This window comes from Canis aureus, chromosome 15 (genome assembly GCF_053574225.1).
Source record: "Canis aureus isolate CA01 chromosome 15, VMU_Caureus_v.1.0, whole genome shotgun sequence".
Classification (NCBI taxonomy): domain Eukaryota; kingdom Metazoa; phylum Chordata; class Mammalia; order Carnivora; family Canidae; genus Canis; species Canis aureus.
The window spans coordinates 55,239,141-55,266,580 of NC_135625.1; the positions used below are offsets into that span (position 1 = coordinate 55,239,141).

Consider the following 27,440-nt stretch of genomic DNA (forward strand, 5'->3'; position numbering starts at 1 on the left):
TACCTAGAGTACATGACAAAAACTCACGTATTTCATTTCTTTCCTAGATTAAAGCCAGCTACTTACATAAATATAAGGAGATACAGCACATCCTGGATAGCACCCAGAAATCACCCTTTTATAAACCAAAGAAATCTAATGGTAAGCTCTCCGGAGTGGTTCCAGTCTATGTCCCAGAAGTCATTTGAAAGTCTTTCACTGCTCAAAGCACCCAAGAAGAAGAGAAAACATTCTCAAATCAAGGCCACAAAGACTAAAGACATGAAACCTCTTAGCTTCAAACAGGAGACTACTCCCTCAAATTTTAAAAAGGATGTGGATATTATCAAAGAAAAGAATCTTCAAGCTGAAGAATCCAATAAGCAAAACTCTATGCAAATAGCTCCACATCCAACTAAAAATAGGGATGAACAACCAAATAAGAATCATGGACAACGCACCTTCTATTTGAAGTTCCAAACGGACAAATAATTTAACTTTATGCTGCTCTGAAAACTGTGGATGAAAAATACCATATGCTTACATAGTAAAAAGAAGAGGAAAAGAGAAAAAAGAAACGCCTTCCCCATCCCTCTATTTCTCCCCTTACACATTACATATGCATATACTAAACTACAAATTCTAGATAACCCATCTTCTTTAGTGGCAACATCTTTCAGAGATTTAAAAAGAAATCCAGAGAAAATACAGAAAATTTCAAATCACTTATTTATATTTAATTTTTGTCAAGATGGAAAAAATCTATGAACTTTTGAATTCTCTCAAAACAACTTGTACATAGAACACCAAACAACTAAGAACTCAAGGACGGAATGATACGTACTATCAATTACTTTAACATCCCTGGTAGGAACTTAATGAATCAGTCAACCAACATCTTTTCTTGAATTTGTTTTATCTTTAGTGTGCTAGAAACTATCAATGATATAAAAGACATTTGACATTTCTCCCCACTAGAAGACTACTGTTTAATTGTATATAAAACACACAAGACTAAAATAATTACAGAATAAGATGGTGCATAAAGTGCTAAGTTGTACACCTTCAACAATTAAAATGCTATATACTGTTCATTGCACAGAACAAAAGTGTCACAAAATAGCACTGAAATGCATAATTATGGTTTACAAGGGTCATTTTACTTTTCAAAATGTAGCAACAATGTAAAAGATTAGATGTGCAGTTTGCTTTCGAGCTGTTGAATGTACATCTGCAGCCATTTATTCATGTGAAAGCAAATGGAGCATCTCACAGTCTGTCATTCATAATGAATTCCAGAATTCCACCATTATGGAATTCCTCAAAGACACTGCAGAGAAATTGGTATGTCAGTCAAACAAATCAAGATGGATGTGATAAGTGAGAAAAGGAGTCACAGGTCAACAGTGGTGTCCATTATAGGATAAGGCTAAGCAGAGAGAGAATTAGGTAGAGGAGGAGGCGCATCAAAGTTACAGGCTACAAGTCTAATTAGGCCATGGTAGCAGGATGGAACTGGGAAAATCTAAGGTTGGGTGGTCTACTCTCAACAATTCCAATTGAAGCCCCAAAGAGGATTCAAGGAGAGTTCACTGGGGTGGTGTTAAAAAAGTAACTGCCATGTTTTTGGTTTTGTTTTATTTTGGGTTTTAATAAAGTTTAGTTTTTAGAGAAGGTTCACAGCAAGACTGAGTAGAAAGTACAGAGATTTCCCATAAACTCCTTGACACTCACATATCCATAGCCTCCCCATTATCACCATCGCCCACCATTTGTTACAACTAATGAACTTACACTGATACATCCTTACCATTCAAAGCCCGTAGTTTACAGTAGAGTTTACTCTTAATGTACATTCTGTGGATTTGGACAAATGTCTAATGAAATATATCCATCATTAAAGTATCATACAGAGTAGTTTTATTTATATTCACTGCCCTAAATATTCTGCATATACCTCTTTCTCTCCCCACTAAGCCCTGGCAACTCACTTTGTTACTGTCTCTACAGTTTAACCTTCTCCAAAATATCACATAGTTGGAATCACAATATGTGTAGCCTTTTCAGATTGGCATATTTCACTAGTAATATGCATGTAAATTCCATCATATCTTTTCATGGCTTAATAGTTCATTTGTTTATAATGTTGAATAATTATAAGTTATAATGTCATTGTCAATAAAATGTATAAACTTCTGGCAGTGTTAACTAAGGAAAAAAAAAGAAGACAAATTAATATCAAATAAAAGAGAGACCATCAGTGTTGATTCCATAGACATTAAAAGGTTAATAAAAGAATATTCCAAATAACTCTCTACCCACAAATTGGTTGACCTATATGAAACGGACCAATTCTCTGAAAGACACAACCTGCCAGAATTCATACAAGAAGAAATAGACTAGCTGAATAAGCATATGTCAACTAAAGAAATTGAATCAATAAGTTGCCAAAAGGGAAATCACCAGACCCCAATGGGTTGACTGAATTCTACAAAAATTTTAAGACATTACACCAAATCTCTACAATTCTAACAGAAGATAGAAGCAGAGAGGATGATTTCCGAGTATGGAATTTAAAAATGACGTGGCCACTTTGAAAGACAGTTTGGCAGTTTCTTACAAAACTAAACATACTCTTCGTGTAGGATCCAGCAGTCACAGTCCTTGGTCAGAATAAAGGATTTGAAACCTATGTCCACAGAAAAACTTGCACGTGGATGTCATTAGCAGATCTATTCATAAGTGCCAAAACCTGAAAGAAACCAAGATACCCTTTAGTAGTGGAATGGCAAATAAACTGTGGTGCATCCAGACAATGGATTATTTAGCACTAGAAAGAAATGAGCTATCAAGTCATGAAAAGACATTTGTATTGCTACCCATTTATAAAAATGAATGAAGGTGTCCAATTCCATCCGTTATCAAAAACCTGGTAATGGACTAACCTACCCTCTATAAAACCAAATCATCTACATAAAATAATTGATTTCAGGCAATAGATGGTGAATAGCGCAGGACGGCGATGCTTGTGAGAAGGCATATATGGGATAAACTCCACATTCACTCCCACTTTTCTCTCTAGAGGCATTTTTTCCAAACCCTTGTTCTGAGAAGTGGAACCCAACAATCTTACTGGCCAGAAAAAATAAAGATCAGAATTTGAATCTGCTATTATAACTGAAATTTGGAGGCAGAGTACTGAAAAAGAATGAACCACAGAAAAGTAGCCCCTAAACTATGTAGAAGTTCCCATCAGGTTCTTGACCATATCCTGAGATGTTTATGTAAAGGCAAGAGTATGGTAAACAGAGTAGAAAAGAGTCCTGGCAGACACTGAAGTTCCAACCCAGAATATAGAGACCTTGGTGAAAATCCTCAACATTGAATTGAAACCCCAGAAAAACCATGTCCTGTGAGTAAAGACCATGCATAGGAGCAAGGGCTATATCCTAGGACTAAGGACAAAATTGGAATAGAACACTCTAACAAAGATTAAAATAAAGATAATCTGCTAGTAATACAAATTCTTCCAGAAAAAAACTAAACATTCTTTGAAGATAACATAATCCAGCCCTTCTACAATGTATCAAAATACCTTGTCTGTCATGTAAAATTAGGAGATCGGAAAAAAAAAGTGACCAATAGTCAAGAGAGAAAGCAGACAGAAGCAGACCCAGAGATAATTCAGTAAATGGAGTTAACAGAAAAAGACTTCCAAATGACCATTATGTCAAAAATTACATGACATTAAAGGTAAAATCAATGAAAACATGGAGCATTTCAACACAACATTAGGCTTTATTTTTATTTAAACTAAACATATTATTGGTTTCAGAGGTAGAGGTCAATATTTCATCAGTCTTATATAACACCCAATGCTCATTACATCATGTGCCCTAAGGCTTAATGCCCCTCACCCAGTACCTTGTCCTCCCACCCTCCCCTCCAGCAACACTGAGTTTGTTTCCTATGATTAAGAGTCTCTTATGGTTTGTCTCCCTCTCTGATTTTGTCTTATTTTTTCCTCTCTTCCTCTATGATCCTGTTTCCTAGTTCCACATATAAATGAGATCATATGATAATTGTCTTTCTCTGATTGATTTATTTTGCTTAGCATAATATCCTCTAGTTCCTGTCACATCATTGCAAATGACAAGATTTCTTTTTTCTTTTTTCTTTTTTTTTTTTTGATGGCTAATAGTATTCCATTGTATTTCTATACCAAATCTTTATCCATTCATCTGTCAATGGACATTTGGGCTCTTTACATAGTTGGCTATTGTGGACATTGCTGCTATAAACATTGGGATGCAGGTGCCCCTTTGGATGACTAAATGTGTATCTTTGTGGTAAATACCTAGTAGTGCAATTGCTGAATCATAAGGTAGTTCTATTTTCAACTTTTTGAGGAACCTCCTTTTTGTTTTTTGGAGTGGCTGCACCAGCATGCATTTCCACCAATAGTGTATGAGGGTTCCCTTTTCTCTGCATCCTCACCAACATCTGTCATTTACTGGCTTGTTAATTTAGCCATTCTGACAGGTGTGAGGTGGTATCTCATCATGGTTTTGATTTATATTTCCTTGAAGCCGAGTGATGTTGAGCATTTTTTCATGTGTCTGTTGTCCGTTAGTATGTCTTCTTTGGAGAAACGGCTATTGCCCATGTCTTCTGCCCATTTCTTGATTGGATTATTCTTTGGTGATCGAGTCTGATAAGTCATTTGCAAATATCTTCTCCCATTCTGTCAGTTGACTTTGTTTCATCAACTGTTTCCATTGCTGTGCAAAAGCTGCTTATGTTGAAGTCCCAATAGTTCATTTTTGCCTTTGTTTCCCTTGCTTTTGGAGATGTGTCTAGCAGAAGTTGCTAGTAATACAAATAACTTACTTACAGCAAGAAGTTGCTGTAGTCAGGTCATAAAGGTTGCTGCCTGAGTTCTCCTCTAGGATTTTGATGGATTCCTGTCTCACATATAGGTCTTACATCCATGTTGAGTCTATTTTTGTGTATGGTGTGAGGAAATAGTACGGTTTCACTCTTCTGCATGTGGCTGTCCAATTTTCCCAACACTGTTTATTGAAGAGACATTTTTAAGGATAGTCTTTCCTGCTTTGTCAGAGATTACTTGACCATAGAGCTGAGGATCCATTTCTGGGTTCTATATTGATCTATGTGTCTGTTTTTGTGCCAGTACCACATTGTCTTGATGATTACAGAGCTCGAAGTCTGGAATTGTGATGCCACTGGTTTTGGTTTTCTTTTTCAACATTCCTTTGGTTATTCAGGGTCTTTTCTGGTTCCATACAAATTTTAGGATTATTTGTTCCAACTCTGTGAAATAAGTTGATGATATTTTGATAGGGATCGCATTGAACATATAGATTGCTGTAGGTAGCAAAGACATTTTAACAATTTTGTTCTTCCAATGAGAATTAGGCTTTAAGAAAGAATCAAATTGTCATACTATATCTGAAATTAATCATTCATTACATAGGTTTAACAACAGGCTAGAAAGAACAGAAGACCAAATAAGTTTTAAGACTGGTCAACAGGAGCTATCTAGAATAAAACTTAGAAACTTAAAAAAAAAAAAAAAAAAAAGGCCAGAATAGAGGGTAAGAGACACTCAGGATATGGAGTCTCTAACTCTTAATGTGTAACAGTTCCAGAAGGAGAAGAGTAAAGAGAATGAGATAAGCAATATTTGAAGAAATCTGCTGAAGTGAAGCTCAGCAGAGTTTAAGCAGGATAAATACAAAGAAAACCATACCTAAACACATCATAGTCAAGCTGGTAAAAACCAAAGATAAAAGAAAAATTGTAACAGCAGCTAGAGGGTGGGGGGAAGCTACATTTCATACAAGTGAAAAACTGTAAGAATTGGATCTGATTTCTTTACAGAAACTATTGAAACCAGAGGAAAATGGAATTGCAAACTGAAAGGAAACGGACAACCGGAAATTCTAGGTTAAAAAAAAAAATCCTTTAGGGACACCTGGGTGCCTCAGCAGTTCAGCGTCTGCCTTCGGCTCAGGGCGTGATCCCGGGGTTCAGGTATCGAGTCCCACGTGGGGTTCCCTGCAGGGAGCCTGAGTCTCCCTCTGCCTGTGTCTCTGCCTCTCTCTGTGTCTCTCATGAATAAATAAATAAAATCCTTTTTAAAAAATCCTTTAAAAAATCGAGGCCACTATGAAAGAGGAGGGCTGAGTATCTACTGTGACACCATCCTCTTGGCAAACATGACCCAGATTCTATATCATCTTTGAGTCCCCATACAGGGCAGCAGTGACGTCTGGAGGAGCTGGGGTCCTGAAGTTGTCACCAATCTAGCTCAGGCAAAGGGCTTTCTATGATGAAACAACCCATGAGAGACCCCTAACTCTGGGAAACGAACAAGGGGTAGCAGAAGGGGAGGTGAGTGGGGAGATGGGGTGACTGGGTGACGGGCGCTGAGGGGGGCACTTGGCGGGATGAGCCCTGGGTGTTATTCTATATGCTGGCAAATTGAACACCAATAAAAAAATAAATTTATATTAAAAAAAAAAAACACCCAGTGCTCATCACAAGTGCCCTCCTTAATGGCCATCACCTATTTAACCCACGCCCCACCTCCCCATCAGCAACCTCAGCTTGTTCTCTATAGTCAAGAGCCTGTTTCCTGGTTTCAAATAAATTATAAACAATTATCACTTGACTAAACATTGGCCATCTTCACCCCTCATCTTTAAGCCTGGCAAGCACCTCTATTCTCCACAATAACAGGTGGGCCAGACTCTGGCACCTGCAGGATCCCCCCACCGGTCTCTGCTGATTGTTCCTCCTAGAGCTAAAGGCTGTGTGGAGAAAATTGCTCATGGCAGCGTCCTGGGTAATGGACAAGAGCGGCTCTGGGCCTCAGTCTGCTGGAGAGATACTAGGACAGTGAGATTCTGTAGAGGGAAACAGAGGATGGCAAATTCAGCTGAGAGAACAATATGCTTCCTCCAAAGAGGTAACCACAGGTCTTAAGATGACTCTGCGCTGACGATGGCAGCATGTGACAGAAGGAGCCTGGGTCGATGAGTCACCTCACCAAGAGCGCTTGGACTCCACTGCAGCAGAGCTCCACTGAAAAAAACAGGAAATGTTAAGATACGAGCAGTTCTCCTGGATTCTTAACAGTGAAGCAACCCCTCTGGTGAGTCCCTTCGCCCCTCCGACCCAGCTTGTCTGCACTGACCAGACACAGGCTCACACAAGCCTACAGGGAAGGGAGATCCTTGTGACCTTGACAAGTATTATCTGGCTTCGAACCTGCAGAAGGAAACTAACTCAGAAGAAGGAGGCTCACCCCAGAATATGGGCCCAGGAGTCCTGTACTACACACGTCTCCCCATGCATGCCGAGGAGGTAGGTTATAGCGTGCCGCTACTTGGATCCTCTAGGTTTTGCATAGTGTCAGGTGGGGCCTACAGTGGCCAGAGCTTGTGGGTTAGTCTCCTCTAGCTGCGATTAGCGTTTTTATATTTCCCTCAGTGCACAATACAAAATGGACTGTGTGTGTCTGTGTGTGTGTGTAGCAGCAAACAAAGTTGGGGTGTAGCATTTTAATCAACCGGGCCTCCCTTCTCTGCTTTACTGCTAGTCTGGCTTGGGTTGGAAGGCTCTAGTCTGTTTTAGAAATAGAATACTCCACAGGGTTCCAAGCAGATAGTTGTGGTCCACCGGACACCAATAACAAGCAACAAGCTTCAGTGGCCCTGCAGCCATGAGCATCTCTGGACTACCACAAAAATATCTTTCCAGCTTGGTCCTAGAGCAGGGCTCCGGTGGTAGTATCTGACTACTTGAGACCAAGCCCTTTGGGGTTTCCCTTCAGTATACGCTGCTCTGATTTTTTAAAAATTTTTAATAAGAAGCCACCATACTTTAAGGAATATGAAAGAGCTAGCCAAATGCTCTTGTGTCCTAGTTGAAGAACATTGTTATGTCAGTGAAAAGATTAAATGAGTTTATACAAGGCTGTGGATCTCTTGAGTCACCTCTCATAGAGGCCAGTCCTCTGAAGGTACAAACTCTGTTTGGCAGCACTTAAGAGAAATGTGAATAGGATGACCTCTTCACTTGAGGACCCAGGAGACCTCTCAAAAATGAATCAAAGAGTGACCTCCCCAAACTGCCATGTTATTATGTGATAACATCTGTTCTTTTTTTTTTTAACTTTTTTTAAAATTTTATTTATGATAGTCATACAGAGAGAGAGAGAGAGGGGCAGAGACATAGGCAGAGGGAGAAGCAGGCTCCATGCACCGGGAGCCTGACGTGGGATTCGATCCTGGGTCTCCAGGATCACGCCCTGGGCCAAAGGCAGGCGCCAAACCGCTGCGCCACCCAGGGATCCCTGATAACGTCTGTTCTTTAAGAACAGACAAGATCCTGGCACCTGGGTGGCTGAATTGATTAAGCATCTAACTCTTGGTTTCAGTTCAGGTCATGATCTCAGGATTGTGGGATCGAGCCCTGTGGCAGGCTTCGCATTCAGTGGGGAATCTGCTCGAGATTCTCTTTCTCCCTCTCCCTCTGCGCCTCCTCCACTTACTCCTGTGCGCAAACACGCACTCTCTCAAATGAATAAACAAATAAATAAATGAACATATATGCTCAAAGAGGGATTGAAACCCTTCCAAGGAGCCCATAAAATCTCTGTGCTCAGGTGGTAAGTTTACCTACTCTTTAGAGAAAATCCCTCAGATGATGGCAACTCCCCCTTTTTCCCAAAGGAAAAGAGGACAGTTAGGCCATGAATTCACAGGGACCCCGGGTCACATGCAGGTCTAACTCAGACATCAATGCAGCTGACCCCTGAACATCCACACCCACGGCAGGACATCTGCTTTTTTTCTCTTCAAAAGTAATTTAGATTTCAAGTCCACAATACATAACTATTATCTATAATCACCATGCTGTCCATTAGTCTCCAGAATCATCTTATAAACTGAAAGACTATATCATTTGATCAAATCTCCCCTTTTTCCCCTCAACCCAGCCTCTGATAAACTCAGCTATATTCTATGTTATTGTGGGTTTGATTTTTTTTTTTTAGATTTCATACATGAGATCCTGCAGTATTAATCTGTGTCTGATTTATTTCATTTGGTATAATGTCCTCCAGTTTCATCCATGTTATTGCAAAAGCAGGATTTCTTTCTCATGGCTGAGTGATATCCCAATATATATAAGGATATAGACTATATAATATAGAATCACATTTTCTTAATCTGTCAGTTTGCTTAAAAAGTAGATCTCAAGTGTTACCACCCCGCAAAAAATAAGTCAAGTGATGGATATATTAACTAACTTGTAGTAATCATTCCACAATGTATATGTATATTAAATTATGTTATATACTTTAAATATATGCAAGATTTGTCAGAGTACAGCTGAAAAAAAAACATTAAAAAAGCAATTTAGATTTACCTGTGTTGAACACTTTAATTGCTGCTATTTTTTGTTTGCTCTTAATTGATGTTTAATAGAATTATAACTCCTGAGAGCATTTTTTAAATATAGGTGGGTTTAACTTAATTATGATACATTATTTTTCTTTCATTGAGTCCCCTAGAATGAAAGGATGTAAATATTGCATCTTTACTATTATTTAAACCATCATTGACAGTTTATAAAACCAGGCAGGCTATTTGAGGGAGGGGGTGGAGATTATTTCAATATATCATTAGAAATCTGTAAAAGTAGCTTAATATTTACCCAAGAAACTTTATTGGTAATATTAGTTTTAACACAATGAAAAACTGGAACAGTAAAGACATCAGAGTTAAACCTATCAGTATTTTTATCAGTTCTAAATTCATAGATTAAGGGACTTGCAAGTTACAACCATTTGTTTCTTATTTTGTAATTTTCTGAAATTTGTAATTTCTGATTTGTTCATGTATTCAACACTTAAATGTCCTTGGACTTTATTCAGTTAATTTGCAGGTTGGATTGGTGTTAAGTACATAGAAGTCCAAGCAAACGAATTAAGGCAATTATCATCTTCAGGGAAGATTAACAGTTACATGGGGAAGGAAAAAAAAAAGTCACAATTTTTTACGTGGTTCCCCTACTGTGTGTTATATTTGCAGACCTTGAATACTGATTTAAACAAAATCTTCAGGGGATCCCTGGGTGGCTCAGCGGTTTAGCACCTGCCTTTGGCCCAGTGTGCGACCCTGGAGTCCCAGGATCGAGTCCCACGTCAGGCTCCCAGCATGCAGCCCGCTTCTCTCTCTGCTTCTCTATCATAAATAAATAAATAAATCTTTAAAAATATGAATAAACAAAATCTTCATATACCCAGTTTGGAAGGAGGAGGAAGATAAGACCCGTTTGAGGCACATGGAGTCTGGGAGAAGAAATTAAGTCTTCATCTGTTACAGTTGAGAGTCAATAGATTATGCCTGAAACTGGAAAACCGGGAGGGCCGGATACAAGCAGGTTAATTTTGAGAACTGACCTAAGGGATCCCGCTCAAACAGGTGCAACTATTTGCCTCTGGAGGAGAAGGGAGAGCTTGCGATTGCGGCTTTTCATAAGGAACTCCAGAGAACTGTTGGATTCTTTGGAAACTATGGGCGTTATATTCAAACACATTTTTAAAAATGTTTTTCCGTCTCTTGTAGACTACATCACTGTGCTCACCGGCACTCCATTTTCACAGGAACTATTTTATCTAGATGTGCCAGAAAGTTAATTTTGTCTCTGCCTTGAAGGGCAGTATCACTAAGTATTTAGAAATCCTGCTTTTAATCTTCACGGGGGCCATCACTGTGCACCCAGCCCTGGCACCCAGCACTCGGCACCCAGCACTCGGCACCCGCACAGTATCTCCAGTTTGCACAACAGCCAGGGCGGGTAGGCAGTTTCCGTTTCACAGGTGGGACTCCAATGCCGATGCTCAGCTCGGTGAGCCACTTTGCTCGCCTGTAGCAGGGAGGCCTGACCCCAGGGCCTCTCTCCTAGCAGACCTCGGCTTTCTAGGGTCTGGGTTCAGAAGAACTGCACGCGGGAAGAAATGGCCTGGGGAGGTGGGGGGCTCTGGTTCGGCGCCCTGAGCCAGCTCTGCTCCCGCCTGGACCTCGCAGCCGCTCCCGTGCGCCAGGAAGCCCGCGGGGACGGGAGGGGAGCCCCCCAGCAGCGGCCCCGCGCCCACCTCGAGGTCGGGGTGCCGGCCCGGGGAAGCCCGTGGCCGCAGGTCTGGGCGGGTTTCCGCGGGGGCGGGGGGGGCGGCGGGGGCGGCGGGGGCCGAGCAGGTGCAGCGGGGCGCGGGGCGGGCGTCCGGCTCAGCGGCAGGCTCAGGACGGCCCCTCCTCTGCGAAGTCACGAGCCCCCGGCAGCGGGGAAATGAAAGTGAAATCAGCGGGGGGCGGGGGCAGCGGCGGCACCCGAGCTCCGGCTCCACCGCCCGAGCTCCCGCGGGGCACCGGCCCCCCGCCGCCCCCGGGAGCGCGGCCCCGACCCGACCGGGAGGACGCGGAGACCCGACCCCGCCCGGCCTCTTCGGAGCGTAAGTACCGGCCCCGCGGCCGCTCCGCCCCTCGCCCCCCCCCCGGGCGCCGGGCGCCCCCGCAGCCCCCGCAGCAGCGCCACGGGCCGTCCGAGGCGGGGCAGCTGGCGGGGCCCGGCGCCCCGGCCCAGAGCCTCTCCAGGTACTGGACGCGCCCCCCATTCGAGCTCGGCTGCTGCTTCTGTTGCCTCGAGGACTTCCATTAGACTGACTCACCTGCGAAACCAGGGGCTCCCTCGGGGAAGAACGCGCGCGCACGCGCACACACGCGCACACACGCGCACACACGCGCACACACGCGCACACACGCGCGCGCGCACAGCTACTGTGCACCTCGCAGTATCTCGTCCCCGCTCCATCCCTCCCCAGGCCCCGGGCCGGGCCAGCTGCAGCAGGTAGGACGACCCCGGATCCCGCCCGCCCCTATTCCCTGCCGGCGTCCTCCGCAGCCTCGCCTGCCGTATCTTACCTCATCGTGAAGGCTGTTTGCTGCGTTTCACTTTTACAGAAACACGTGATTCTGGAACTATTTCTCACGCAGAAAGAGAACAACTGTCCATGGTGCCACCCCCCGGGGATGGGTGTCACGGCCTCCCGCCGAGGCTTGACTATGCTTCCTTCGGCTCTTTCTCCAGTCCTGCCACCTAGGGCGGTTCTAGCCCCGGCCTTCCTAGAGTCTGCAAGACTCCCATCGCCTTGACCTGCCGTAGTGGCCTCCCGGTGGCAGGCACTCAAGTTCCTTCACACCTTTTGCCCAATTCTGTGCTGCGCATTCCTGTACATCATCATGGATTGCATCTCCGTGAACTCCTAAGTGGAATGAGTAGGCCAACAAGATAGGACGGTGTTGAGGGGCTTCTGTGCGTATTGCCAGATGGCCTCCTGGAAAGCTTGCATGAGTGTTTGACCACCATTTGTGCCACTCCTCTCCCCCCCTTCCCCCGTGACCGTGACCATAGGAACACGCCGGCTTCCCACACCTGCTGTCAGCCACTTTCGCCTGCAGTTTGATAGGAAAACTCAGAGGTTATTTGACTTGGCATATCTTCCCTTATATTACCAAAGGTATAGACTTTTTTCATGTTAGCTCATGAGATCTAGTGATTTGTGCAAGAAGGTTATGTATTTGGCCTTTCTCTTCTTGGCACGGAGCTCCCCAAACCCTTGGAATTTCCTAAGTGATAATAGTCGCAACAAACTCCTTTCAGCCATATCTGGATTTAGGTTGATGAGCTGAATTTTGACAAGTCCCTGCAGATGGGGTTTGGTCACCAGGGGAGGCCACCTTGGGATTAGAGGGGAACTTCCTAGAGCCTCACCCCACAACCCGTGGGGAGGCAGGCCGGCTGGACATTTAGTCACCCACGCCCAGTGATGTCATCCTTCGAGCCAGGTCATGAAGGGCCTCTGGAGGTGGGGAGGTGGCTCTCTTGGGACTAAGCCCTTTGCCCTTGGGACCTGGCACTCTCTTCGAGTGGTTAGTATCAGAATTCAGGTAAATAGGACACCAGCTAGTGTCACAGAGAATCGCTCGGTGGAGGGAAGCTCCCACACATCTGGTAAAAGGTACCTACTTTGGCGGACCTCTTCTGAAACGTCTTCACATCTTTCTCCATTTCTATGGGGGTTAATGTTTTCCTTATCTATTTGTATGAACAGCAGGTGTATTAGTAATATGGATCACTTCATGTTTATTGCAGATACTTGCCACACTCACCGACTTGTAACTTTATTATATTGCCTTTGCTATATGGAAATGTATCTTTCTAAGCAGTTAAATCTGTACAACTTTTTTGTGACTTCAGTTTGCTCTTAAGTTCAAAGTGCTCTTTTCCTGTTTGCAAGTCAGATCTTGATTTTTTTCCAGATCTTTCCTTTCTATCCTCAGTTCACATTTCACGCTTGGATTCACGTGAAATTTACTTTGGTATGTGGCGTGAGAGGAGGACTTAAACTAGTTTTGTTTTCAGTTAGCTCATCGATTGCTTTCGCATGGGTTAATGGAAAACCTTCCACTGGACTAGAATGCCACTTTTATCACATATTAACTATGAAGTTAGCATAGTTATGAACTATGTGTGGCTTTTCTGAGATCTACTCTTGAGCTGTCCATCCTAGTACCCCGGGTCGGGGGGCGGATTACTACCATTCTGGAGGTTTGGGCCCAGTTTCCCCCATCTTTTCTAGGAATCTACCTGGGATCTGTATTACTTTAGTTCAGTGACTCTGGCCTGCTGTCGGCCTCAGAATGGTATATTTTCAAGTGATTTAATAAGTGTGACAAATACCTGCAAATTTAATCGTCGAATACATGGACAGCACGTTCTCTTTAGCAACTGAGCTTGACGGGTGCTGTGCAGGCAGGGAACCAGGCCTTGGGCCGGGCCCCATGCAGCCCCACGTGTGGTGGCAGTCCACAGGGAATTCGGTTTGTCAGCCCAAACCTAGACTTCAACAGACTTTGGGAGGTGATCCCGAGATGCCCAGCGCTTTTGTGAGGAGAGCCACCTTCCGTGCGGGTGGCAGCAGTAGGGGGGTGGGGGTGCTAACCGGGCAGAGGGCGGGAAGGAACAGCCCACGCCAGCCCTGAGACTGACGTTTCCTGAGCTTCCCAAATACTGGCCCCGAAGGCTGGAGGGGGAGGCCACACAGCATCATGACGCCATTTGGCAGGATTTGCTTTCTTGGAGTTACTTGGGTGCATCTTGGAGCCCTTTTGGATGCATTACAAACTCACCACAGAGCAACCGTGTGCTCCTGTGTGAGGATAGAGGTCAGGTTCCTGGGAACCTGGACCATCTCTCCAGCCAACTGTCTACAAACCTCTTGCAAAATTTAAGATCTAGGTCTTAGTGACTGTTCCTCTCTACCTCCTCCTCCTCTTGGGTGCAGCTACCTCCATTCAGGGAGGCCTTGGTGCTTCCCGCAGGGCTAGTTGGCAGCATGGGAGTGAGGTCACCCCGGGCCTCTGCCCAGCCTGTGCCCTCAGCCTGCTGCCTGGGAGCCCAGCTCCCTGTGTGCACAGGGACAGGCGTTAACGGGACACTCAGAAGATTATACTCCGCACCTTTCACCCTGACCTACAAGGCCCTCAGTGACCTGGGTCCACTCACCCGCCAGGCCTCATCTCAGTCATGGGGCTGCAGCCACCCCGGTCCTGGAAATCAGCTCCTCTCCCAACCGCATGTTTATGACAACTGCTATCTCTTCCTGGAAGGCTCTGCCCCTGGCCCCATTCAGGGTGGCTCTTTCTCACCCCTCAGGCCTCAAACCCAACGTCTCCTCCACGTGCAGGCCTTCCCTGATCCACTGAGGGAGACGAATGCCTTCCTCCTGTCACCTTCTCTCCTTTACTTCATCCTGTTTATTTCCTTCCCACATCGTTTTTAAAAATCACAATTATCTTTTTAAAAGTATACCATTGGCGTTGGTCTCCCCAACGAGAAGGCAGGCTCCGTGAAGCCAGGCCCCTGGTTTGCCCCGATTGCCAGATTCCAGAAGGCCTACAGCAGAGGGAACCATCCAGAAGGTGCCATTAATGGGGTCAGAAGGTGGAAACCCCCCCCCCCCCCCCGCCTCCTCAGTAGGAGGGGGGTGTGACTCTCCCTGGGGAGTCGGGGAGAGGGCTGGGCAGGAGGACCATGAGCAGCCCTAGTCTCCAGGACTACTTGCCTCCAGACTGTGCATCGGGTCCTGTGAACCCCAACCTCGGCCTCCCGCCGACTAGACTAGCAGGGGAGCCCCACCACAAGGACCAGATGGAAGGGGTCCAAGGTGCAGGCATGGACTCAGGGAGAAGAACCGTGTCTCCCTCTGAATTATTTTCCAGCCCCGCCTGTAGCTGGATCACCTGCTTGTGAGGGCTGGTACCTGGCAAAACAAATGAGCGGAAAGCAAATGAACATCAACAGAGCCACTGAGATGGGCCCTCTCGGTGTCACGGGGCTCTAGGGGCCCATGATTTTGACCCTACGGGGCGGAGGGGCAGCCTCGTGGTGTCCTAGTGTTTCTGCCAGTGAAGCTGCTTTTGTTTACGTGCAGAATTGAGTAAGTCAAATCAGCCGGGCGTGGGAGGCTGGCCTGGGGCCTGGAACCCGGGCGCTGCCCCCACCCCCTCTGAACAGTAGGAACCCGGGCTCATATTTCAGCAAAAGGAAATATGACACATTTCCCCTTCTTCTTCCCTTTTATTTGTGTCAGAGCCACACCCAGACCATGACCACACTGCTCCTGTGTCCGGCCAGGGAGAGGAACCCGGCCGCAGCCTCTGCTCACCACACAGTGCTCAGCCCGCCCAACCCTGTCCCACCGGTCCTCTGGCTCTATTCCCCCTGCAGGTCCTCCCCCTCTCTCTGCTCCTGCTGCACTCCCAGCCCCCTTCCTCCGCCTGCCCCCACTTTCCTTTTCACCCCAATCCCACGTAGGGACAGGATTCCTGCTCCCACCCCAGGCACAGGCCCGTGGCGCCTTCCAGAAGGGATGCAGGGGCGAGGGGGTAGGGGGCCGACTCCGAGGCCCATGCGGACCCCACGGCCCCAGCCCTGGCCTTCCCTTCTCTGACTTCCAGTTTCCTCTCGGTGATGACAGTGACGGAGCTAGTGCTTCCTAGATAACGCTCCCCGGACCACACACCATCATCTCACTCAGTTCCTAGGACGCCTCCAGAACCGGTTCCAGTGGACTCGCTTTACGCTGACAATGCCGGGCCCTGGGAAGTGAAGGACCGCAGCAGGTGAAGGGCAGACCTGGGACTTGAACCCAGAGCCCCGATTCCACATGTCTCCGGATGGCAGTGCCTGGCAGGCCTGCTGGCGGCTCCATGGACACAGGTCCCTAATTGTTACGGCCTCCTGCCGGACGGGTGTCACTGTCCACTGGCCACGGGGGCTTGGGGACCTTCCCTGTGTGCTCTTCTGGAAAACAGAGATGAGAACCCTAAGAACCTAATGAGGCGGCACCTAGTACAGGCCCAGCCCAGGCCCGGCTCTCAGGGAACGCCCAGGAGGGCTACGTATGGCCTGGTGTCAACTATGAATGAGCCTGCGATCCGGTTAGAGCTGGTGCTCAAGGCCTTCCACTGCCCAGAGAATTCCTGAAGCTCGCCCTCCTGCTCTCCCACTGCTGCCCCCTCCAGCTTTCCGAAGCCATTAATGAAAAGGCCCCCAGAGGTGAACTTAGAACTGACAGCAACCTAGGGACCCACCTGTTTTCTCTTCCAAGCTTCTGTTCCAACACCAAAATGATACAATCCGGCCTCCACCAGGCAGCCCTGTAGGCCCTGGTGGCGACAGCTCGTGGCCGAGCCCTTGGCCTCCAAGGGCCCCGTACCTCGTGTGCTCTCACTGTGCGGCTCAGCTGACACATCCGAGAAAGGAGCATCTTGTAGAGGGCTCCCATCACATGGAAGAATGAGGGGCCAGAAGGAGGACGACCACCAGGACAGAGATGTAGGTGGGGAAAAAAATAAAACACGGGGAGGAGTCTGAGCAAGTCTGTATGCCATTGGCAACATCCATCCGGTCATCCACGTGTCACTGAAGAGACCTTGAGTGCCTACCGGGTGCCTGGTGCCGGGGCCAGAGCAGTAAAAGATAGATTTCTAGTAGATAAACGGCCAGCTGGCCACAGACACCTAGGAATGGGCAGCGGATCAAATTCCTTGCCTCCACCTCACTGGGGCGAGTGAGGGGGGACAAGGAAAGGCTAAGGACGGTAGGTGGAGAGCTGTGGAGAGAGATCGGGAAGGGGGCCCCAGGGGTGCTGGCTGCTGGGCCTGTTAAGGTTGAGGTGCTAACCAGGGCTGCACACGGAGCTCGGCAACACGTTCCAAGGGGACTAGAAGCCCCATGTCTGGTGGAGGAGCCACCGTCTGGCCTAAAGAGGTGCAGGGGTGCTCTGCGAGGCCACCGCGGGGCACGGCACGTGACGGGCATGCACGGATGAATGAGGCACCTGGCAAGAGACCCAAGCCCAGGCTCTGGAGCCCCTCTGGGTGCTGGATATCATCAGACCCAGGGCAGGAAGAACAAACTGAAAAGAATGGACCGATGCGGGGTGGGGGGGGGGGTTGGCTTGTTTTTGTTTTGTTTTTTTTTTTTTGCCAGCCAACATAACATTTTAATAAGTTCAAGCATAAGTGCTAGTTTTGAGTTTCTTTGAATATACTTCTGGCTGAACGTACTTGTCTTGATTTCATAGAATAATTCTAACCAATTTGTCAATCACATATGAAACTTAAAAGCTCTAACTATGAACAAATCTTTAGGTCACAGTTCCTATATTGTTCTTACAGAAAACGGAGTAGAGGAGAAGGGGGTTTTGTGGGAGTCCCAGTCACTGGGACATGAGGAAAGGGTAGCATGGAAGGAAGGCCGTGATCTGCACAGTGATGGACGAGAACTCGTGCATGGGCGTGTGATGGATGCATGCGTGCGAGGGTCACAGAGGGAGGCAGCGAGCAGGGGAACAAGCGTACTAGGACAGCGTGGAAAGTGCCCTGGGATTCCGTGACCGGGCAGTGTGAGGGCCCCTCAGGCATCCTGAGAAGCAAGTCAGTGGCAAGAAATGAGGATCCACAACATCCAGCAAGAAATGAGGATCCACAATGTCCAGCGCAGTTACTTCTAGTCTTGCCGAATAAGGTCGGACAGCGGACCGCGTGCATTGGGCACCTGCGGAGTGGGATGCAAACACAGACTTCTGTGAGCCCCGCTGCGTCAAACAACGCCATGGAAGGAAGTGTGATGTCCGCAGTGGTGATTCCTACCGCCACCCAAAGTTATAGATGATTTTTAGTCATTCACAAATTTTTCTGTTTTTTGTTGTTGTTGCTGTTGTTTTTTTACAATCAGCATCTACTGCTTTATTATAAACCGGAAAAAAAGTTCAGCTAAAAAATAGCAGCAGCGATTGAACAGCCTTCCCAGTTACCGTCCCAAGGATTGGAAAGCTCCCAGTGGAACGGGATTACTAGGATTGTTCAAAGCCACAAGAGCCAGGGCCAGGCCCTGAGGGCAGCAGAGAAGCGCGCCATGGGGCTTTCCAGCCAAACACCCGTTTGCTTCCAAACGTTTAGACAAAGGAGCCATGACTGGCCTCCAGCCCTGTCCGCTGGTCCCAAGTCTCTCCAGGGGTCCGCAGCCACAGCTTTGCTGGCTTGTCAGGGTGGGTGTGTGACAAGGAGCGGGGAGGGACTACAGGATGCCACGGGGCATTTCCTTCCTTCCCTCCCTCCCTCCCTCCCTCCCTCCCAAGCTCATTCAAAAAAAGTTCCTAGTGTGTCTCAGGCACCATCCTGGGGATAAGGTAGATGGCAGAGGGGGTTGGGGGAGGTCAGCAGCATTGGAGGCAGACAGCAGGTGGGACCCCACAGTGGGTGGGCTGGGGAGCAGGCTCAGGGATGGAGCCGCCCGCACCTCGCGGCTGAACAGAGCAGGGGTGCAGCACAGGGAGCAGGTGCACGTGGCGCCAGGTGGCCTTGACTGTAAGCTCCAGACCCCAGGAGCTGGTCCTGAACTCTATGCCTGTAAGGACCAGGGAAAAGGGACACTAGGGGCGACCTCCTCCTCCCCCTGCGCCGCTCCCCGCTCCCGGGCTTCCCAGCTCCATCTTTCTTTAGTGCAGCCTCCACTGAAGACCTCCCAAAGGGCAGCTGGGAGAAAGAGAGAAAACCCCAAAGGCCAGGATCCCGCAGAGGGAGCCTTGGAGGGAGCCTTGGCCAGAGGCCCAGAGGCAGCTGCCACCATCCCCCCTCTGGGGCCCCAAGCCTTTTGCATGGGGTGGGGGTGGGGGGGCTCTGTCTTCAAGTCAAAAGTGCTTAATAATAGCAAGTTTTGGAACCCAGGTGGAATAGGCTTGGAACAGGGGCGATGAGAGGGAGCGTTCCTAGGAAGCCAGCCCCGCTCCTGCTCGGTTGGGCATAAGCAGCGGAGGCTAGTCAAAGATTTTTTTTTTTTTTTACGATTTTACGATTTTTATTTATTTACGATAGTCACACACACAGAGAGAGAGAGAGAGAGGCAGAGACACAGGCAGAGGGAGAAGCAGGTTCCATGCACCGGGAGCCCGACGCGGGACTCGATCCCGGGTCTCCAGGATCGCGCCCTGGGCCAAAGGCAGGCACCAAACCGCTGCGCCACCCAGGGATCCCGTTTTTTTAAAGATTTTTTTTTTTTTAATTTTTATTTATTTACAGCGGAGGCTAGTCAAACCTCGTTTCCTATCAAACCCTTGTTCAAAAGGGGGTTCCAGCCTGGAAACCTGTTCCACACCCTGATACCTAAATCCACTAAAAACCACAGATACAGGTTCTTACATGTGTTGGTTAAATATGCAGAACCATACAAACCCCTCCCTGCGGGGCCCGGGGAACACTGAAGACCCCTGAGGACCTGGGAGGCCTTGCGGTGCAGCACCAGCGCTCCAAGAACCTCAGGCCTCCTGGGTTTCATTAATTCAGGCCTCCAAAGGGGGCAGTGAAGGGGGCGGGGGGGACAGGCCCCTCACACTTCCACTGCAGGGCCTCCCTGCCCAGCTCCCCTGAAGAAGCCGTGGGCCCTGGTCGTCGCAGCCTGCGTCCCCATGTGTCCACATCCTCATGAATCCGAAACCTCCTAAGGGGGCTCCGGCCTGGCCCCCAGGCAGCGTCCCCAGCTCTCTGCCTAAGGAGTTACTGAGAAATCTCATTGTTTGCACTTACTCAGGTCTCTGAAGAGCCACCTGCTGAAGGGTGAAGGATTGTCCTCTGTGTGATGGTGTTAGGAGGTGCGGTCTCTGGGCGGTGACCAGGTTGACAGTTCCTTGTGAATGAAACCAGTGGCCCTGTTAGGCCCCAGGCTGCTCCCCTGTCCCTGCCACCAGGGGAGGACAATCCAAAGCTGTCCAGCTATGAAGCAAGGGTGGGTCTCCCAGCCACGCCATGGGCTTGCCAGCCTCGGGAGCTGTCCCCTGCCATCTGCGGCCTCTGGCTTGGTGGCCCCGGCGGCTCACATCCTGCCCCCTCACGAGTGTTCTTCTTCCCCGCCTGGGCATTTTCTGTTTGTGCAGAACAAATGAGGGATGTGGCCAGACGCCCCTTCCTTCCAGGCAGCTGAGGGACAGGGAGGGGGCTGCTCCTTCCCAGGGTCCCTTCCGAGGCAGCCTCCCCCCCGCTCACCCCACGCCAGGACACCACTCTAGATTTTGTCCCCTGCACCTGGTGTCTAGTGAGGCTGGCAGCCGGGAGTTCCTGAGCACTCCAGGTCGGTGGCTGTTTTACTCCATATTTTACAAATATGCAGACGACTGTTGTAGAGGCCAATTTAGGGAAGTCCTAGGAGTAAAAATGGAGTGAAAAGATTTTTCAGGTTTGATGAGGAAGGTGTATGCTATATGAGAGGGGCTACAGTTAAGTTTTCTGCAGACCAATTGGGCAATATGCAGTAAAATCACTAAAAAAATATTTCTACCTTGGACTCAGTGACCGTACTCGTGGACACCTGGCCTAAGGCAGTCAGAACCATAGGACGGGACTGTCGTTTATAATGGTGAAGAACGGAAACCAGTCAATCATGTGCTCATGAGCTATAATGCGGCCATTAATGTTTTTAAAGACCATTTAACAGCTTTGAGAAAGTTTCAGAATATTCAGTGAGAAAATCGTTGCGGTCAACCCTATAATTATTTAACAAAAACATCAGCACGTAGGAAAAAACTACCGGTAGGGAATTAATAGTGGTTTTATGTATGTGGTGGGATAAGAGTCTCTTTTTTTGTATTTTTTCTTTTAAAAATTATTTTCCGAGATCCCGATAATTACCGTTGTCCTCAGGGGGAGAAAATGTCACAGACACTTAAGAAAGTAGTGAGTATGACTGTGTGATTTCATGACCAGGTGGCGTCTTGTCTTCAGCGAGTCCTGACTCCCAGAGCAGGGCAGGTGAGCTGAGAGAGCAGTCTGCAGAGCTCCTCAACCCCAGCTCCTGTGAGCATGAGCTTCTGAGCTTCTAGAACCACCAGGGCCTGGCCCCAACCCTAGAAGGTCTGATTTGACTGCCTGGGTCCCATTGACGGTGGTTCTCACAGCCCCCGGGTGGCATGGCTGTGGCCCTGAGAACTGGGGACCCCTGTGCCTTCGGCCGTCCCCCAGCTCCTGGCCCCCAGGGACCCCTGACAAGCCCATCCTTCACCCCTGACAAGCCCATCCTCGGAAGGACCTGAGAGACTTCCTCACGGACGTTTGCAGGGGCCTGCGGTGGAAAGGGCAGCGAGGCCTTTGTTCAGAGGGCAGGGGTCAGCCACAGGCACCCCCATCTGCCCCGGGCTAGGCAGTGGAGGCCTAACTTTCCTGGACTCCCTGCTCCCTGTGCCTGGGAGGGCGGTCCACATGCTCCTGGAATTCCAGAAGGGAGAACCTGAGCTTGTGAGGAGGCTGGGGGAGAGCCCGGGCACTCACTGATGTGACTTCCCGCAGGTCCCCAGGAGGCAGCGGACCACAGGGCAGGAGAAAATGGCCCTCCCGAGGCCCAGGCGGGGCAACCAGCTGCTCTTCCTGGGCATCATGTTAGTCACGGTGGTGGTCATCTCGCTGCTGTTCTACGCTCTCCTCTGGAAGGCCGGCAACCTCACGGACTTGCCCAACCTCAGAATCGGCTTCTACAACTTCTGCCTGTGGAACGAGGGCACCGGCTCCCTCCAGTGTCACCAGTTCCCCGAGCTGGAGGCCCTGGGCGTGCCACGGGCCGGCCTGGCCCTGGCCAGGCTGGGTGCATATGGGGCCCTGGTCTTCTCTCTCTTTGTCCCCCTGCCTCTGTTCCTGGCCTGGTGCAACGGTAACGACGGAGAATGGCAGCTGGCGGTGGGCTTCCTGGCCATGGCGTCTGCGCTGCTGGCCAGTGGCCTGGGCCTCTTCCTCGCCTATACATGGAAGTGGGTCAGGCTCTCCCTCCTGGGGCCTGGGTTCCTGGCTCTGGGTGCTGCCCAGGCCTTGCTCGTCCTCCTGCTGATGGCCACGGTTGTGTTCCCTCGGAGGGCAGAGGACAAGAGCAAGCTTGACAGCTGCTAGTTCTGTCAAAAACATGATTGCCAGAGTTCAGTCTGAACCTCGCTCAGAGAAGGTGCCAGAAAACCGAGGGGCTCGTATGTCTTCTCAGCCTGTTTCATAGCAAATGCCGATCTCAAGCTCTAGCAGACGGGGCCCCTCCAGGGTGAAGGTGGGGTACCCCAGGTCAAGAAAGCCAGGAGGCAGCAATGGCAGGACAACCTGAGTGCAGGGTTGTCCGTCCTACGGGGCTTCTAGGGCTCGCAAGGACACCCCAAACCCGCGTAGCTCACGGTCACAAGAACTCCTGCTTCAATGCACTGATCTGAGCAGGCCTTCTTACGTCATCCTCAGAATGACAGGAGATTCCTGTCACAAGGCCTGATTTCCAGGATAATCTGCCAAATGTCAAAGTGGAACCCAGTGAGGATTCATGGCTACAAATGGGGAACATTCTGAGAGAGAGAGAGAACAAGAGAGAGGGCCAAGAGCGCCTAGGCGTCTCCCTTGGGCCCTGGTGAGCAAGCTCCCCCTCTCCATGGTGGGTGTCATGGGATGGGCCCAGGGGTGACCCCTTGAGGGATTCACTCAAGACAGAAGCCATGGGCACAAATTGAGGCCTTGGTGGCTTTGAGGGTCTCCTGGACCTGAAACCAGACAAATCAGGGGGTCGGGGGGCAACTCCCTCCTAGCACGTGACCCAGGCAAGCAGAACAGTCCCAGTGCACACCGAAGCCGCATCCCTTCCCTTCTCCACCCAGAACTGGAAAGGACAGAAACACAATCTCGGCCTTGGGGAACTGTTTGTATTTCTCCACGCAGCGCATTGACGACCCCGCACAGCAAAGGACTGCCTCGTCCCACGCCTGTCAAAAGCCACACTGAATAAAGACAGAAATATGGACTCTGGGTGTCTCGTCCTTAAGAGTTTCCCGTGGGCTGCAGCCCCACTCGGGCTTCACGACTGCCCAGGGACCGAGGTGGAGCCAGCCAGGGAAGGAGGTGGGGATGCGGGCCGGAGGCAGGAGGCCTTCCAGTCAGGGCCCCAGGCAGAGCAGAGCATAGTGGCACCGGGTGGGCAGCTGCCTCCAGGGCCGCTCGAGTCATGGAAACTAGGTCTAAAATAGGCCTCCTCCTTAAGCGGTAGGAATTCCAGTGAACTTCACCACCATACTCTCCCTCCTTTCAAAATTAGTAAGTTAACCCCTTGGTTCCAGTGGGTTTGACCCCATGTCTGCCTTTTCCCTGGGGCTGACCCTCCAGGTGGAGGAGGCGCAGTACAGAGAGTCCAGGGGAAGCGCATCCCAACAGGACAGCGCCCAGGGCTCAGAGCATCCGGGGCCTGCCTTCCAAGGAGGTCGGGGGAGGGAGGCCCCGGCAGGCAGGGCCAGGCAGCCGGCTTCCCTCAGGCCCCAGCAGAAAGTCCTGTGAAGTGTATCCTTTAGCTGAAAAATATTTCCCTGACGTACTTCAGCATGTCCTCATCCTCGTCCTGGTCAGGGCTCGAGCGGCATGCAGAGTCAGGCCCCGCGGGTCCCTGCTGGGGGCTGAGGCCCTGAGTAGGGGCCTCCTTCCCATTGTCCTCATCCTCACTTCTACTCCCAGGGGAACTCGGGGCCCACGCTAAGCGGGCTGGGAACAGCTCTGGCTTATCAGCACCAGCCGGAGTCGCTGACTCCCAGGGCTCTTCCTGTTTCCGGGCCTGTGGAGTAGAAGAGACAACAGGGAAAACAGACATTGCGTTGTTTCCCGAAGGAACGTGCGGGTTTATCCATCGTCGGTGAAGCAGAGCGTGTGCAGAAGCCACTGTGAAGCCAGCGTGTGACCAGGTCAAGTGACCAGGTCAAGCGGCGCTCCTAAATCAGAGCCTCCCCATCCCCTCCCCTCCCTGCCTCTGAGGAATACCAGGGTGGAAAAGAACACTAGGAAAACCATATCTGGAAATGCAGGGGTGACAGGAAGGAGCACAGGACACAAAACTTGAGTGCGGGCCTTGGCTCTGTCACTTGCTGGCTGTGTCACTATGGGAAAAGGCCTGGGCCTCAATTCCTTTATCTGTAAAATGGGGATAATATCTGAAATAACCATCGCCAGGTGACAGCAAGGATTCAGTGAGCCAATATATACAGAAGTACCCAGTCAACATACACACAATGCTACGGTGATACAACCCCTATTTGCTTCAGGAGCCAGAAGACCTGGGTGGGGGCATTCGGATAAGGAGTCACCTCACCCAACTGAGACCCCGCCAAGAACATAAGCATCTAAAGGCTCCCCATCGCCTCCAGCTACCAGCCCAGTCACGCCAGGGACAGCTGCCCTCCCTCCCACGGCCACTCCCGCCCCAGGTGTCCCGCCCAAACACTGAGTCACATCTCACACAGGGAGAGGTCAAGGGGAGTGGGACCGTGAGAGATGTGCTAGACACGGGACAGGTGGAAGACATGGGATGACAGGGGACGGGGTTCCCCGAGGCCACCTGAGAACGCAGGGCGTCTCTTTTGGTGCCATTAACCGAGGGCCCAGCGCAGTTTCTGATCATGACTAAGAGCCACAGTGGACTTTACCTCAATCAGGATCCCCAGAGCAACGTCTACCATCTCGGCCTCGCTCATGCAGTACGCAGTCCTCATTGCAGGCAGTCTGAAAGGAAGGCATGGTGCTCAGATGGGGACAGGCGGGTCTCAGGTCTCACAAGGGGGAAGAGAAGGAGAGCAAGAGTCCCAGCCCGGGGCCCTCCCACCTGCCGCCACTGGAACAGGGCATGAGGGCCACTCCTTGGAGTCCCTGCCCCCACACAACGGACTCCAGCAGGTCAGATGACAGGTTATCAGGCCGAGTCATGACCAAAACCCACCTACACCCGTGGCCACTATAAAGCAGGACCCAGAAGGTCTGAAGGGAGGTGGGTCAGTAAGAAGAGCCAGGGAGGGGAGCACTGAGTGCCGGGCCTAGGAGGATGCAGGGACGCTCCCTCCCTGGTGGCCTGAGGACTCCCCCAAACCACCATCATTCAGCTGATTTCATGCTGCTCCAGCGACTGCTGCTCATCTGTTCCTGATCTTCCTGCAGGCAGACTGGCCCCTGGTCCACTGAACTTGACCACTTAACGGTCAGGTCACAATGCTTGTTGCAAATGAAGACACCGGCACCTTGGACAACTGGTGTCTGAGAGTTTGGCTACTGTGCATTAGCCAGAAGGGGAGCGCTGCCTGGGAGCTGACACCTGAGGCCTGGCCGGGGAGCTGCACCAGCACCCTGCGGAGGCAGCTGGGGCCTGGGACCCTGGAACACCCACCACCTCCTGCTCCCCCAGCACCGGAAGGTTCAGCCCCAGCAAGTGTGATGCCCACAAAACCTCCCTCCTCCTGTTTCCCCAGGTCCCCAACCAGAAGTTGCCCCACCTTGCTGCAGCAGCTCCCTGCACTGCCCTCTTTGGCTTGGGGGTCTCCTGGGTTGTCATCCATGCGGGAAGGACCCTCTTCTTATCCCCGGATTTTACAGCTTCCATTTCTCTTTTCTTTCCTGAAGTCAGAGCCTAGGCTTAACGACTTGCTTTTCTAAATCAGGACAGCAAACCCCATTCTCATCACACCAGGAATTCCAGGTTTGTCCTGCATAGGAGTCATACCTTAATTCCTACAAAGAACAAAGTTTAGTGAATTCTAGTAAGTCAGAGTACTCCCAGCCATCAACTGTAATTACTGGTCAGGACAGGCCAGAGGTTAGCTGGGCAAAGAGCAGGGCCCAGATGCTGGCTGTACCCGGGGTGCCCAGCCTGCCCCACCCTTAAAGTATCTTCCATCCTCTCTCCCTCACCTCCCCAACTCCAGACCCGTCATTTCCTCGACCTTGGTGCAGTTACAGGGAACCCCAGGACCACTTTAATTCACCCACACTCCCTTAATCCAAAAGATTCATCTGACAGGCCAGATTCTAGCCGGCAGCAGGGATGGGGAGGAGGACAGGGATCCGGGAGAGGGGCAGGGATGGGGGAGGGGCAAAAGGGATGGGGGAGGGGTGGCAGGGACCAGAGGGGGCGGGGACAGGGGCAGGGCGGCGGGGAGGAGGAGGGAGGAGGGCCGGGGAAGGGGGTGGGGCCTGGGGAGGCCTGGCGTGGCCTCGGGGCACCCCCAAGCCCGGCCCCCCCGCCCCGCCCAGACTCAGTCCCCGCCCTGGGCTCTCGAGGTCCGAGGTCCGAGGCTCGCCCTCCCCCCGCAGCCCAGGGCTCCGCCCAGGACCTCACTGGGGCAGAGGTCAGCCGAGACAGGCCGGGAGCCCTCTCCCAGTCGTCGTTTATCGCTCACCTGGAAGGCGGGGTACCCCGTCAGGGGCTGCGAAGTGCGCAAGGTCGCAAGGAGGTTGGGCGCAGCCAGCGGGGCCCCGCAGCCGCTCACCCGGCCTCGCCCCGGCCTCACCCCGCCGGTCAGCGGCCGCCGCCCCGCCCGGGCTCCAGGGGCAGAGGCGGAGCGAGCCCGGCCCCGATCCCCGCGGACCCGCGCCGCCCGCCGAGCCGGAGCCGGGAGCGGAGGGGACGCGCGGGCACGGGCACCTCCACCTCCACCTCCACCGGGCGGCGGGCGGGCGGAGGGGGGGCGGGGGGTGCAGGGCCAGGCTCGGGGGACCGCGCGCTCCTCGGGCTCCGCCTCCCCGCCTCCGGGCTTCCGGGGCCTCCGGGCTTCCGGGCGGCGGGGACCCGGCCGGCCCTGCGCGCGCCCCCGCCCCACCCCCACCCCCACCCCGCCGCCCCCGCGCGCCCCACTTCCGGCCCCCCTGCGCCCGCGCGGGGACCCGCTCGCCGCCCGCAGGCAGCCGCCCCCCCTGCCCCGGACTCCCTGCGTCTCGGGCGGACCCTACTCGGGGCCCCTCTGAGCTCCCCGCTGGGCCGGGCCCTGGGGC

General features: G+C 50.8%; 3 protein-coding genes across 34 annotated transcripts in view; 2 read left to right on the plus strand and 1 right to left on the minus strand.

The window, feature by feature from the left end:
• The window catches only part of AGBL3 (AGBL carboxypeptidase 3), a 65,320-nt gene extending 55,032 nt beyond the window's left edge, over window positions 1-10,288 (plus strand). For 18 of the 19 annotated variants that reach the window (XM_077850001.1, XM_077850007.1, XM_077850003.1 and 15 more), the window contains 2 exons: window positions 48-7,371; window positions 10,104-10,288. In XM_077850001.1, the coding sequence (XP_077706127.1) occupies window positions 48-471 (424 nt within the window). In that variant the 3' untranslated portion in view covers window positions 472-7,371; window positions 10,104-10,288. The remainder of the gene's footprint in view (window positions 1-47; window positions 7,372-10,103) is intronic. The other variant, XM_077849999.1, reaches the window with a different exon arrangement.
• On the minus strand, window positions 4,138-27,176 carry CYREN (cell cycle regulator of NHEJ). 8 transcript variants are annotated; one of them, XR_013353297.1, is made up of 8 exons: window positions 26,849-27,158; window positions 25,946-26,180; window positions 25,109-25,184; window positions 20,718-20,834; window positions 20,223-20,557; window positions 16,728-18,195; window positions 11,994-16,437; window positions 4,138-7,089 (listed from the first exon to the last, which is right to left on the minus strand). XR_013353297.1 is itself a non-coding variant. In XM_077850036.1 (5 exons), exons 2-5 carry the CDS (start codon window positions 26,050-26,052, stop codon window positions 20,348-20,350), a joined length of 510 nt encoding a protein of 169 aa, XP_077706162.1. In that variant the 5' UTR covers window positions 26,053-26,180; window positions 26,849-27,158; the 3' UTR covers window positions 19,468-20,347. The 8 variants fall into 8 exon arrangements, 4 of the variants coding, with proteins under 4 accessions (XP_077706162.1, XP_077706159.1, XP_077706160.1 ...); XR_013353296.1 differs by lacking the exons at window positions 4,138-7,089; window positions 11,994-16,437; window positions 16,728-18,195 and adding exons at window positions 24,011-24,243; window positions 24,474-24,596 and having other exon boundaries at window positions 19,468-20,322; window positions 26,849-27,137; XR_013353295.1 differs by lacking the exons at window positions 4,138-7,089; window positions 11,994-16,437; window positions 16,728-18,195 and adding exons at window positions 24,011-24,243; window positions 24,474-24,596 and having other exon boundaries at window positions 20,420-20,557; window positions 26,849-27,136.
• On the plus strand, window positions 7,021-23,445 carry TMEM140 (transmembrane protein 140). Of its 7 annotated transcripts, XM_077850025.1 has the most exons (4): window positions 7,021-7,159; window positions 7,282-7,371; window positions 21,396-21,440; window positions 21,975-23,445. In XM_077850025.1, exons 1-4 carry the CDS (start codon window positions 7,106-7,108, stop codon window positions 22,563-22,565), a joined length of 780 nt encoding a protein of 259 aa, XP_077706151.1. In that variant the 5' UTR covers window positions 7,021-7,105; the 3' UTR covers window positions 22,566-23,445. The 7 variants fall into 7 exon arrangements, with proteins under 7 accessions (XP_077706151.1, XP_077706153.1, XP_077706154.1 ...); XM_077850027.1 differs by lacking the exon at window positions 21,396-21,440; XM_077850029.1 differs by lacking the exons at window positions 7,021-7,159; window positions 7,282-7,371 and adding an exon at window positions 11,387-11,524 and having other exon boundaries at window positions 21,396-21,542.
• Window positions 27,177-27,440: the final 264 nt, after the last annotated feature.